Consider the following 13585-nt stretch of genomic DNA (forward strand, 5'->3'; position numbering starts at 1 on the left):
TTAAACCACTCCAGAACGTTGGGAAGAGCTCTGGAGGGGGAGTGGTCAGTCTGTGTGTGTGTGTGTGTGTGTGTGTGCAGGGAATGGCACAGAGCATTACAGCATTGACTCTGTGCCGAGAGCCTTCCCCGGGGCACGGCTCAGATGAGCTGGGTATGGCTCCCGTTTTTAGCTGATACTGCAGGAACCATCCGCATTCCCTGGCTGGCTGCAGGCATCATCCCTCCGCGGGATGCTGCCCGCACCACATCTCCAGCCGCCCTCCTGCCTGGGCAGGCTATGAACTTAGCACAAAACTCTGCAAAACTGAATCTTGACTAATAAATATTGAAAAACCCCGGAGTCCCTATTTACTGTGAAAATGAATCCCTCCAAGCCAGCACATAAATACCCTGATGCTCCCCAGGTGTCCAGCCCTGAGCTGAAAGCAGAGCTCCAGCACAGCCCAAAGTACCCTGTTCCTTTTTTGGGCCATATCCTCAGATGAATCCGTTATTCTGTGTTTATGATCTCCTTGGACCAGGGACAGTGCTGTGGGGCACAGCAGGGCTTGTCCTCAGGGCGGGTTTTGGGCAGATTTGGGGTTGAGGGGTTGCACAAGCCACTCCAGATCCCTGGCTATGAAAACATCATCTGCCCTGCTTTTGTGGCCATGAGATGGACGTGAGAGAGGTGAAATCACAGCTCCAAACCTGCTGCTGAGGGCAAACCTCCATGTCTGGGTGCAAAGCAGCCCCCACAGCACTTGTGAGGACATAGCAGTTGTGCAACAAGGACGTGCAAGGGTGGTGCTTGTGCACAAGGCAAATGGCATCAGGTGAAAAATCCCATCAGGCAGTTGTTAAATACATCCCCCTCACCCCCTGCCTTCGCCCAAAATCCAGCTGGCTCCCACTGGAAAGGAAACCCCGTTGGCTGCTGGATGCAGCAAGTGCCAGCCATGGCAGGCGCTCCCCAAGCAGGGAAGTGTTGGAGCTCTCAGGAGCAAGAAAACATTCCACAGGTTGTTGGGGTTTTATTCTATTTTTTTTTTTTTTTTTCTCCCAGCTGCACACCCTGGGCTGGTGGTTGGGCTGCTGCCAGCGCTGTAGGCATGGGGGGGGGGAAAAACTCCCATCAGGTTGCACACGTGTTTCAGCTATTATTGAAAAAGAGCCCCCAGAATAAATGGGGAGGAGAGGGGCAGGCAGGTGGTGAGCTCCTGGCAGGAGCTGCTGCTGCTTAAAAGGTCTTTGTTCACTGCGAACACCGCGGTGCAGACGTGGGTTGGGCAAACCTTCCCGGGAAGGAACCCAAAAAACAAAGGGCCAGGACTTTGTTCCTTCTTTCTGAAACAGGTAGGAAATGGAGAAAGAGCAAATTTTAGCTCCTGAGTTTAAGTGCTGCTGGAAAGGGGATTTAAAATCTGCATTCCACAGGGCTAATTTCGTGTGGATCGGCGTGCATGCAGGAACGGTGATATATATGGCTGAAAAGTGGCTCCCAGATGCCAAACCCAGGTTCTGGTATGCTGTCCTGGATCCTTCCAGGGTAACATTAACCATGGCTTGCTGCAAGCACTTCTACCCTTTCAACTCAGACGTTGCAGTGGGGGAAAGAGACACAGAGAGTTTTGTTTTATTTTTAATATGAGGGTGATGGTTTGAGAGCAGTGTGTGTTGGAACAGGGGCTGAGGGGGCTGTGCCAGCTGAGAGCATTGAGAGTATTTCCTCCTTGGGGTGAGTATGGGATGATCTTTCATCTGCTTGTGGTGCAGACTTGAAACCTGCTCTGTTGGGTGTCACCAGCCAGTGCCAGGCTGGAAATACTGGTGATAATGACCCAAAAACAAAGAGTGAAGCTGCAGTTCTACAAAGTGCCTTTTTTATCACTCCCATTACTTCAGAGTTTAATTTTTTATCCCCACAGCCCTTCTGCTGGTGCTCTCACTCTTATGGTGAGAGGCTGGATGGTGGCCTGGGCTCAGCAGGTTGATGTGACAGAGCCCTGAGGAGCCCTGAGCAATGTGACCAGCACGGCACCATCCAGTTTGTGAAGATTTCCTGCCTTTTTTTGATCAAGAATCCTCCTGCTGTGGAAGAACCTGGTGCAGGAGTGGAGCAGCCCATAGGCACAAACCCTTTCCTGCCAAGCTGGAGAAGGGATGGCAGCAGCACCTGGATAAAACACCTCTCCCCACCCACTGCTGCCTCTGAGATCCTGATGTGGGGAACAATTTCTGGCCAGCTGGAACCCAGACACAGCCCTGGCACCAGGGAAAGGAGCCCCATAAAGGCAGAGCCACCAGCTGTGCTGGAGCCCTGCTCAGCCACTGCTGCAGCCCCAGCTCTGATCACCCAGGCCCAGCCCTGCCAGAGCACCTGCATCCTCCTCATTTTATTAGTGGAATAAATTGCCACTTAAAATATCCATTCTCCCTAAGGCCTGGCCCCATTTGAGGCAGCTTTAGCTGAATACTTACCCTTAAAAAAAATCCCCCTTCCTGTCTCCCTGTTGAATAAACCTATTATGCATATTGCTCACAGGTATTCCTGCTGCTGTTTTCCTTAGGGTTTTTTCACTCTTCCCTTTCCTCTCAGCCCTGTCATGGCCCATGACAAGCATGTCACCACTAATGATAAGGACATCTGATTTCTTGTCACCAGTTTTCCATCGCTCCTACCCTTGGGATGTCCTGGGGTGGCCCCCCACTGCCAAATTCATGGAGGCAATGCAGGGGTTTATTGCTCATTTCATGGTGTTTAATGGGGTTTTTTTTTTTACAGTCATAACTCCTGGAGCCCAGTAACGACGTTGAGGGTCTCAGCTCTCACCCTGTTGGTCAAAAAAATGTCATTTTCTGCAGAGAAACGCTTGAAGCTGTCATGCTTCGAGGCTCAAAATCCAAAAAGGGAATGAAACCAGTCTTAGGGTTTTTGGGGAGTCTGACTCACGGATTTTGAATGCCTGTGGTTGGCAAGGCTGCATAGCTGATGGCCCTCAGCACAATACTGCTCAACTTCCATGTCAGACTCATTCCATTCAAAGAAAAGCCTTTGTACTTTTTTTTTCTTCAATCTTTGAATAGCTAAAATTTTGAACTGAGCCTGGAAGCTCCTCCAGGTTCTTGCAGGAATGTGCAACCTTTGGGAACAGGTAAGATTGAAATCTGCACAGAAGAAAGAGGCTCCTGGAACCAATGAAACTCTACAGCCACGACCATACCTGGGGTCACTGCGGTCGCTTGTGGCTTTCAGACTGCCCAGAGATATTTTTCACAGGAATCTGATGGTGAGAGCAGCTCAGTGGCTTTGGCTGGTTCAGTTTGACTCGACATTTTGCAAACCCTCGTGTCAAGATGACATAAATCAGCCCCATCCCCAGTGTGTGGGGACACGCAGGGATGAGCTGCCTTGCCCAACACTGCGCCGCAGGTCACTCTGCAAGGGACTAAAGAACACTTCTGCCTCTAAAGAACACTTCTTTTGGTCTCCTCTTGCTTGTTTTGCTTACCCAGTGGCGGGCCACAGCTGCAGCTCTTGGCTGCCAGGGGCTTTTTGGGGGGCTTTGATCCCCTTGGTGAAGTTCTGGTCGTGCAGGGACCTCACACGCTCAGGGTACAGCTTTAATCTGCCCGTGCCACACCAGTCTGGCCTGGAAACAACTGCAGAAGTGTCAAACAAATGCATCAGTTCTGCAGTCAGGATGAAAAAGGAAGAAAACCAATTGTCTCATCCCTGAGGGAAGATGGAGATGCTGGGGGGCCCTGGGCCAACAGATTCCTGACCACGCTCACACTCCTGGACCTGGGCATGGATTTTGGGGGGCCTGGCTACAGCAGAGCCATCCCATCTGCTGTGCCAGTGCAAGGGCTGAGCCAGGAAAGGGCTGATCTGGATGGGAAGGTGGTGCTGAAGCTCCATATCCATAGCTCTGGCTCACCAAGAGCAGGTTCTGTGGTACCAGGGATGTGCTTGGGGCTCAGGGGTGCTGGGTGTCAGCTCCAGCAGGTCCCAGGCTGGTGCTTGGGGCAGGATGGAAAAATGTCCTGCCAGGGAAGCACAGGGAGGAGGTCAGTGTGTCCTGCCTGGACCAGAGCTGGCTGTCACTCTGCTCCAGGCTGAGGAGTGAGGCCCCTCTGCCCCCAGTGAAACTGCCCCAGCAAAGGGATCCCCCAGCCCTCCCTCGCTCCTCATCCTGCAGAGCCCCGAGTCTCTCCGCTCAGCTGAGCATCCCTGGCTCCTGCCAGCAGCCCCAGTGCCCAGCCCAGCGCTCTTGAACTCCTTTCAGCCAAGGAAACTCCTTTCCTCCACAGGCACTTCCCTGGCCAAACCAGCCGCCAGCCGCCGGCAGCGCTCCCCCGACTGGAGAAGGTTATTTTGGAGTGTCTGTCGCTGGCTTGGGGTTTTTTTTTTTTTTTTTTTGCACTCTGAATTCTGCACGGCACCGGTTTGGGGTGGAACAGCCTGGCAGCCTCGTGGGGCAGGGCTGCTCTGTGTCCCTCGGGGTGGCTGTCAGGGCAAGCATCCCCCGTGTCCTGGGGCAGTGGGGGGCACACGGATTGCTGCGCTGCCTCGCCCAAGTGCAGGATGCAGAGAGCAGAGCTGGATAAGGCACTCTCATCCAAATCCCAAATTTCCCTGGGAAAGTCCAACACGAGCCCTCAGTGACCGTCCCGGGTGGGAAAGGCTCTCGCTGTCCATGCAGGTGCATCTTGTCTCAATTTACTGCGAGCCCAAAAGCAGTAAATAACATCTGCAAATCATTTCTAACGCTCCTGCCAAAAACTGGGAGATAAAACCCGCTGTTGTCTGAGCCTGGCCAGCCGTGATTAATGCTGTACCTGCAGCAGCAGCACCCTCGGCCCCGGGGCTTTGGGGACACTGCTGTCCCTGAGGATTTGGGAGCGGCAGGAGTTGAAGCTGCGGGGTTTGGCTGGTGTGAAACTCGTGTTTTGGATCTGCAGTTTGTTCTCGGGGCTGGTTGGGCTCCCATGGAGGCGATGGCATCGCTCCTGCTGATTTCACGGGGCCGGGCCGGGGCTGTGTAAGCGGCGCTGCCGCGGCCAGGGATAACACAGTGATTTATGGGAGCAATCAGTTGCCACTAGGAGCTGGTTAGGAATTTTCCGATGAAACGGGGATTGCGTCAGAAACCGCTGAGTCATCTCAACTGTTTCATAAAAAAAAGTAAAAAATAAAATAGTATATTAAAAAAAAAATTCCTTTGGCTTTGATGAACTTTTGGTGAAGCACAGACTGAACGTGTCTCGCCTGCTGCCGGCTCCCCCAGATCAGCATTCCCACCCTCTGGCATTCCTCCTCCAGCCCAGGGCATCCCTGCAGCAGGATGGGGTCCGAGGTCACCCAGGGATGGCATCTCCTGGGCTGCCACCTCCTGCCCATCCCCAGGGCTGGGGGATGCTGGGGCTCACAGAGACCCAGGCTGCTCTGGCGTTTTCAATGTGAAATAATTCGATGCTTTTAAAACCTCTCGTGTTCAGACTTTTCCCTCCTGGTTGTTCCAAAACGGAAAGGGTTTTCTCCTGCATGTCTCGGGCTGGGATATTTTGAAATGCAGGAGTTGGGTGAACTCAAGTGCTAAATTTTCCCAGTGTCCTGGTCACAGCCAACCGATGGAAAATTGAAAGTTGCAAATCAACCTGGCTGGGTAAATTAGAACAGGCTGGCAGACATTTAGCCAAACAGAAAAGGAGACTTCATTTCCCATGTAATTTTTTTGGGATGGATTCTCTGTCACACAGACATCCCTGGCAGGACTGGGTCCAAATTAACAACGCCGTGATTTCTGCAGGGTACTGGGAGCTGTGAGGGAAACTGTGCCCGTGGTGGGGGGACAGTCACCTCAGGGCCCTGCAGATGGGTGCTCCTGGCCTGTGGCAAACGGTGACAGGGCTGAATGCTGCCCTCAAAGTCCAGGAGCAGCCAGAGGGGCAACCTGCAGAGATGGCCTTGAGTGCAGTGCCCTGCTGGGAGCACTGGCTTTGCCCTGTGCAGGGAGGGAAGGAGGAAAGGCTGGAGCTGAATGTCTGAGGGATGTAGGAATTGCTCAGGTGGGCTGCTCAGAGCTGCTGGGATGTGCTGAGGAATGCACAGGAATGAGTGTCACCACATTTGACACATACAGACCTCAGAACACAGACAGATAGATCATATATCAAATGTAGGTTGCACACACTGTAGCTGTGGCCTTCTTCCCCACAGGCTTTTCTCCCAAACACACAAACACAGATCAGACACGACCTGTGCATGGCTGTTGCTGAGCCAGGGGATCTGTCCCCATCAAAAATGGCTCTTAACGTGCCCCAGACCAATTTTCTCACCCCATTTTCTGCTTGGCACAAAACTGCTTCAAGCAGCAAGACTGGCACTGAGCTTTACCAAACGGCACCAAAAGCACAGGACCTTGAGGATTTGGTCCATTTTTCAGCAGCAAGTGGAATGAAAAGCCTGGCAGACTGCATCCAGCCATTCCCCCGGCCATCCCAGAGGCACGATGTGGCTGCACAATGCCCGTGGAGGTGCCGGGAGTTTTTTGGTGCCCTGCGATGATGGCGTGGGCAGAGGGGTGGGGGCAGCAGGTACCGTTCTGCCGCCCGAGGAGGGGAGCGCAGCATCCTCCGGGGGGTGGTAGGGAAGTGCAGCATCCTCCCGCGGGTCCCGGGGCGGGGAGCAGAGCATCCTCCCAGGGAGTGCCCGGGGAGTGGGGAAAGCGGAACATCCTCCCGGGAATGGGGGGGAAAACAGAGCATCCTCCTGGGAATGGGGGGGAAAGCGGAGCATCCTCCCGGGAATGGGGGGGAAAGCGGAGCATCCTCCCGGGAATGGGGGGGAAAGCGGAGCATCCTCCCGGGAATGGGGGGGAAAGCGGAGCATCCTCCCGGGAATAGGGGGAAAGCGGAGCATCCTCCGGAGGGTTCCCGGGTGGAGGGAGCTAACCATCCTCCCGGGGCTTCCCGGCGCTGCGTGGACCAGCGGGAACGCATGCGTGCGGTGCGGGCTCTCCCCGCCTGTGCCCCCCCGGTCTCGCCTCAGGAAACCGGCTGGCGGCCGCGGGCCGGCGCCGGGGGAGGCGAGGGGTTAACCGGGGTGGGGGCATCCCGGGCCGAGAGGTGTGAATTCCGCCCGCTCTCCCCCCTGCCTCCCCCCCGCCGCCGCTATAAGAGCGGCCGGCGCGGGCTGGGGGGAGCCACTGCGGCGGCTCCTCCTCGCTGGAAGCCCCGGCGCTTTTGGCTGCCCTTTGAAGTCGGAGAGGGAGAAGGAGGGAGGGAGCGTCTGGGGCCGCCGCTGCTCCGCTCCGCTCCGCGCCGCCGCCGCCGCTCCCGCCCGGCCCCGGAGCATCGTCCTGCCCGGCCCCGCCGCCGTCAGGTACGGCCCGTCCCGTCCTGTCCCGTCCTGTCCCATCCCGTCCTGTCCCATCCTTTCCCGTCCGTCTCATCCCGGCCCCGCGGGGGTCGCGCCCCGCCGGACCATTGCCCGCTGCCCGCTCTGCCGAGATGGAGCCCCGCATCCCGGCTCCGCATCCCCGCATCCCTGCTCCGCATCCCTGCTCCGCATCCCTGCTCCACATCCCTCTCCCGACGCCCGTGCGGGGCTGCTCCGGTACCGGCTCCGCGATGCTGCTCGGCCACATCCCTCCCCCCTTTCTTAATTTTCCCTTCATTTAAGCACGCAGCCCCGAGCGCCTGTAGGATAAACTCCGAGCGCGCTCTGGTATTGGCTTGGAGTCAGGAGTGTCTGGGAGCCTTAATGAGAACCAAGTGTAAGGCAAGGCTCAGCCACCTGTCCACGGGATCCCCGGCCAAGCGCTCTGGGCTCCCATTAATCAACGGATCTGCCTCTTGGAAAGTCTCTTTAGCATGCTGCACCTCTCCCCAGGGCGATTGCAGAGCGGATTTGGGGACCTGGAAGCCCTCTGGTAATTTTTCTAAGCCAGACAGCAAAGCAGGGCTGGTGTTGCCGGCAATTCCGTGATTACAAAACCGCTACAAAAACCTTTGCAAGGAGACAAAAAACCCAAGCGAAAATGAGTAGGAAAGAAGCTCTTTATATTGCAGGTCTGCAGTCCTGCCCTCTCTCCCCAGGAGCAGCACCTCTCCCACCCCCCTGCTTCCCAAAGATACTGCCTAACTGCTTTTCAAGGGAAATTAGCTTAGGGGAGGATTTTTTTTTCTTTTTTCTTTTTCCTCACAGACATGAGCTGCTTTGATTGCCTGGAAGCATGATTTCCTGAAACCTGCTCCTTTCTGGCTCTTGCAGGGAGGTTCACAATAAAACGTATTGTGGTTTTGAGCTGGGTTTTATTTAAGAAAATGCCATTCTGGGTTACTCTCTTTCATGAGGCAGATGGAGAAAGAGATGAAAGGCTGACACTTGGGATAGTTCATTTCTGCTCTTTAATTGTGGGTCGTGTCTTTTCTATAAGAACAAGTATCTTCCCTGGGAACCGAGGGGAATTGGAGTGGAATAAATGAAAAAAGGGGGAATAATGCCTGTTAATTGCATTTTTTTGTTTTTGAAGCCTTTCATCTCATTCTTCCAGGAGCAGTCCTGTAAATGGGGATATTTAAATGCACTGCTTTTATAGGAACACTTCTGGCTACTCGCTGTGCTTCGGTGTAAGCCAGGCTCTATTCCAAGGCAGGCTTGGAGCAGTGTCAGGTGCAGCCACTGGAAACCAATGCAAAGTTGTGGTTTGACAGATAAAAACCGAGCTGGGAAGTGAACCTGTACCATGTTCATGCTGCTATTAATTAAATTAAACTTCAGGCTCAAGTCCCTGCAGTCACTGGTGGTTGGTGCCACTGAGCTGAGTGGGAATGTTGGAGCCGAGCTGGGGAGCCCAGGCAAGGCAGGTCCTGCTGCTGGGCATGGGGCTGGGTGGGAGCTGTGCTTAGTGCAGTGTTTGGTTGATTTTCAGGATGAAGATATCCAAGTGGAGGTGGAGCAGCATCTCCCTCAGTGCTCAGTTGCAGCTGAAAGGCGCCCTGGCCCTTCTTCTCGTGGGCAACATTGTCTTTGTCATAGCTCAGGTGAGGCTATCAGGTTTTTGGGGGCTCTCTGGGCTTTAAAATGCTCTGGTGTCCGGGATGTAACCCCCCCCTCCCCTCCCGGGCTGGCAGAGCTGCTCTGTGCATGCACCACATCTCCAAAAATTGTGAGGACTTCTGACTTGCCTTCACTCTTTAGTCTGGGCTTAACCTAAGTTGTACCTACCACGGCTAAGAGCATTCACAGAGCATTTCAAGGACTCTGAAGGGCCATGCCTCGCTCTTGGGTGAGCATCACTCCTTGCTCCCTGCAGTGGCTGAGCTTTCATTTACTTTGCATTCAATATTTGCAGTTCCTCTGCCCTCTGATGCGTGGTCACCACAGAGAGTGGGAGCTGGGGGTGTCAGAGACCCTCCTGAAGTGACAAACCTGTGCTTGCAGAGAGCACACAGGCTCCTGCACCCTGCTGGCACCCCCTGGCACCCACTCACCTGCCCTCTCGCTGCAGAAGGATTTTGCAAGGGCTTGTTGGAGCTCCCAGTGGAGCTTTCAGCTGCAGCTGGCTCTGCAGCTCCCTGAATTCTCTGTGGAGCAAGAGTCAGAGAGCACCACGAGTCTCGGAGAGTTTAGGGTTGTTTGGGAGCTCGGTTTTGCCAACTGAGCGAAACAATGAGAATTTCCTTTCCTGAGGAATCCCAAATATTGCCACTTCATTCCAATTTTGTAATGAAAACACAATTGCAAGAATGCAGGGATGGAAACCTCAGGCTTTGACCTCAACTGGAGAAGGCAATGCCTGGGTCGAGTGGGGCAGGCTGGGAGGGGAGGGGTGCCCTCAGTGTCCCCACACAGGCTCTGAGGTTTGGATGTGACTCCTGCTTCTCCTCCTTCCGCCGTGCTCCGAGCAGGACCTGACACAGACGTCCAACAGCCTGGAGGAAGGCTCAGATGTCACTGCTTACTGGTGGGGAGAGTGGACCAAGTGGACAGCGTGCACCAGGACCTGTGGAGGAGGTGTCAAATCCCAGGAGAGGCACTGCCTGAGGCAGAGGTACGGCACTGTGGGCTGGGGAGGGGCTCTGCAGCTGCCTGACCCCAAAGGTCACCACTCGGAGAGAAGCACTGGTGGAAATGTGTCTGGGCAAACCCTGCTGGAGCAGGAGGGGATTTCCTGAGCTTTGGGCATCCCTGCCAGGAGCAGCACTGAGTGATTCCTGTGCAGTTTCTCCAGCAGGGGTTGGTGCAGAGGGGCAGCAGGCACAGAGTGAGCCTGTTCTCCAGGCTTTGGGGCACAGCAGCCCCTGGTGCAGGGCTGGTTGGGGACTGATTCCATCTGCTTTGTGTCTGGCTCTGCCCTCTCTGGGCAGTGTGGCTGCCAAAAAACACTTTGTAAACCTTGTTCCCAGGCCCTCATTCCATGACACCTCCTGGAACAGCTGGTGGTGCAGGTGACAAAGCCACAGAGACCTTTGCTGCCTGCTCCAGGAACAGATCTCTGTGTGCCTCTGCTCTGTGGACACTGACATTACAGACACCAAATGTATTTAAACAAGGGAAAATGATTTCTGCCCCCCATCTAACCACCATTTCCTTATTCAGAAGGAAGTCAGTGAGTGGGCTGGCTAATAAAACTTGCACTGGAACATCCAAAAGATACCAGCTCTGCAAAGTCCAAGTAAGGATATCCTTTGTCTTGTTGGGAAAGTCATGTATGGCATTTCTGGGTCCCTTGGAGAGGGGACACCATTTGTCCTGTAGCTGTCACCCTCTTGCCCCTCCAAGCAGCTGGGGGTTCCCTTCTTTGGTGCCCATCACCAGTGTCTGGGCTTTGGGAATTTTGCCATAAAAACCAGAGAGTGGCTCTGGCAACAATTCCCAGGGGGTTCCTGAAGTGGGGGAGGAAAGGAGGAGGAGGAGGATGTGGCCTGGCTGGGGAAGGTGATGGAAACACTCCTTGCAGCTGGTGGTGATGTGCCAGAAACCTTTCCCGCACTTTGTTTCCGTCAGGATGTTAATGTATCCCATTCTAGGAGTGCCCTGTGAACGGAAGGAGCTTTCGAGAGGAGCAGTGTTCATCATTTAACTCCCATGTGTATAATGGCAGAACCTATCAATGGAAACCTTTATATCCTGGTAACAAGACATTCTTTGTGTGTTTCATAATGCTCAGCCAAATATTTTGATAGTTATGATGCTACAGCCCGCAGGAAGGCTCCTCCTCTGCTGTTTTAAAGTGGTTTTTCAGAGGCACAATCAGCTGTCTCCTGAGTTCAAAGGCTTGTTTGGCAGCTGCAGGGTAGCTTGAAAATTAAATAACAACATGAATTCATGTCTGTAGCCTGTGTTGGTCACAGCTCCCAGGGACCAGAGGCTGCAGGAGATGTGGGAGCAGGAGATGTGAGGGCTGTGCTGGCAGGGACAGTCAGGCTCACCCTGACAAGTGTCCTTTGAGCCAGGGCCATTGCTGGCTGTGCTGTTTCAGTGATATTTGGTCTCTCCCACGCCCTTTGTGTGCTCTGTCAAATGTCACCGAGATGCAGCCGGTCACTTTGGTCATCTGGGGTGAGCAAGAGCTGCAGAAACAACTTGGGACTCAGAAACTGAGCTTTTATTGAACTTTTAGGCACTGAACTCCCATCAAAACCAAGCATTAAACACAAGCCATGGAGGAGCTTTAGAGCTGCTGGGAAGTCAGGACCCTTCTCCTGAGGAGGCTCCTGAGCTCAGGTTCTTCAGATCCACATCTGAGTGCCTAAAAAAAGAGATGGGATCTACTGCAGCTTTGTTTTAGGGGTCTCTGTACATACCTAAGAACAATTATCTTCCTCAAATCAATTTCCCTGTGTACCAAACCCCTGGCTCTCCAGCCCTTGCAGGGTCAGCGAGGTAGAACTTGGTCCATGAGCTATTTTTCCTTGGTGGCTTTTGTCCCTTGACGGTGACAATTTCCTTAAACACATTTGCTGTTCAAGCTGACTCACCAGAGAGTTGTTTTGTGTTTGAGCAGGCGTTCATGTGACTCCTGGGGGATTTGCAGCAGAATATTTTGACACTGATGCTGCCTTGCTTGGGTGTGCAGGCCAGTGGGTCTCTGATTGCTCAGGAGTTGGTGGAGACAAACGCTTGGCATTGGGGTTCTGATGCAAATATGATTTTGTCATCGACTTCCTGTGGACATTATAAAATGTGGGATTACTGTGCTGGTGGGTGCTGCCAGCCAGTTGTTTTCTACCGAAAGCAAAGGGTGAATTAAGTCCATCTTGGGTGAATGTTTATGGAAAAGTTATAGATCATAAAATGCTGAGTTGCTATGGTTTTGAATATAGCCTTACATGTGTATTTCCAACAATGCATGTGTAAATTTAACTCATGTATCGAGTGCTGCTGAGTGCATGTGCATGTTTTTGTGTAATGCACGAGTCCTTGCACAAAGCAGTGCTGCTGCCTCAGTGCCTGCCCTGGGCTGGTGCTGGTGATCCCCCTGGCATCCCTGGGGCATCTCTTCCAGCAAAGGCTGCCACATTGTCCAAGTGCCATCTCCTTCCTATCCTGAAACACAAGAGATGGCAGCTTCTGAACTCTCACTGCTCTGCAGTTGTGCTGCTGCTGTTTAGCTTGGCAGAGATTCGCTGGCTTGGGTAGGATGAAAGTTGTGGTGTTTCTGCTGTTTTTGAATCTCTCTTTATATCCTTTCCCCTTAGATGACTATGTTCACATTTCTAGCAAGCCCTGTGACCTTCATTGCACCACTGTGGATGGTCAGAGACAGCTAATGGTTCAGGCCAGGGATGGAACATCCTGCAAATACACGGATTTCCGAGGGGTTTGCGTGTCTGGAAAATGTGAGGTTGTTAAACATTATAGCAAAAATCTCGTTAGTAGCATTCAGAGAATCGCAATGGGTGCGACGTTTGCCTGACCCTCAGCGCTCTGTCTGTGCATTTTTTAGCCCATTGGCTGTGATGGCATTCTCTTTTCCACCCACACCTTGGATAAATGTGGAGTTTGCCAAGGAGATGGGAGCAGCTGCACCCACGTAACCGGCAGTTACCGGAAAGGAAATTCTCATCTTGGTAAGGCTTTGGGGACTGAGGGCTTGAGTTGAGACGGGTGGGTTTAAAATGGACTCATTTTTTTGGTAAATTGCTTTCAGGTCTTACCAACTGCCCAATTTAAGTTTTTCCCACGTGTTCTATGCGTGTTAATGCCGTTTGTTTGGGCAGAGAAAACCTTCTTTAAAAAAAACCAAAACAAAACAGGAAATTTGCCTGATGTTTGTCAGAAACCAGAGGTCTCTGATGATGAGTGGTGCAAAAGGGTTATGCAAGAGGCTGGTATCTATTTTAGTCTTTTTTAGTCATTTAGCCAAAAACAGGACGCTCATGACCCAGTAAGACTAGAAATAAACGACTTGTAATAACAGGAAGCAACAATGTCTTGAAAGACCAGGATTTCAAAAATCAGTGTGATGTAAAGCAGCCGAACCTACATGTCCTAAATATAACAATCTAATTCAGGAATTATGATTAATGCTCTCTGAGATGGAGCAAACTGCAGGAACTTCAGTGCTGTGGGAGGACTTGTCCTGTCCCAT

The 13585-nt window shown here is 53.0% G+C and overlaps 1 protein-coding gene across 7 annotated transcripts in view; it reads left to right on the top strand.

The window, feature by feature from the left end:
• The first annotated feature begins 6984 nt into the window (after positions 1–6984).
• ADAMTSL2 (ADAMTS like 2) overlaps positions 6985–13585 on the top strand; it is a 29981-nt gene continuing 23380 nt past the window's right edge. For 3 of the 7 annotated variants that reach the window (XM_041484002.1, XM_041484004.1, XM_041484005.1), the window contains exons 1-7: positions 7340–7368; positions 8921–9032; positions 9900–10042; positions 10591–10666; positions 11022–11124; positions 12693–12838; positions 12941–13064. In XM_041484002.1, the coding sequence (XP_041339936.1) occupies positions 8922–9032; positions 9900–10042; positions 10591–10666; positions 11022–11124; positions 12693–12838; positions 12941–13064 (703 nt within the window). In that variant the 5' untranslated portion in view covers positions 7340–7368; position 8921. Of the gene's footprint in view, positions 7383–7502; positions 7515–8920; positions 9033–9899; positions 10043–10590; positions 10667–11021; positions 11125–12692; positions 12839–12940; positions 13065–13585 lie in introns of those variants that run through there. The other 4 variants (XM_041484009.1, XM_041484006.1, XM_041484007.1 and 1 more) reach the window with 4 other exon arrangements.

The sequence above is a fragment of the Pyrgilauda ruficollis genome, unplaced genomic scaffold (genome assembly GCF_017590135.1).
Source record: "Pyrgilauda ruficollis isolate IOZ18807 unplaced genomic scaffold, ASM1759013v1 scaffold62, whole genome shotgun sequence".
In the NCBI taxonomy this organism is placed as follows: domain Eukaryota; kingdom Metazoa; phylum Chordata; class Aves; order Passeriformes; family Passeridae; genus Pyrgilauda; species Pyrgilauda ruficollis.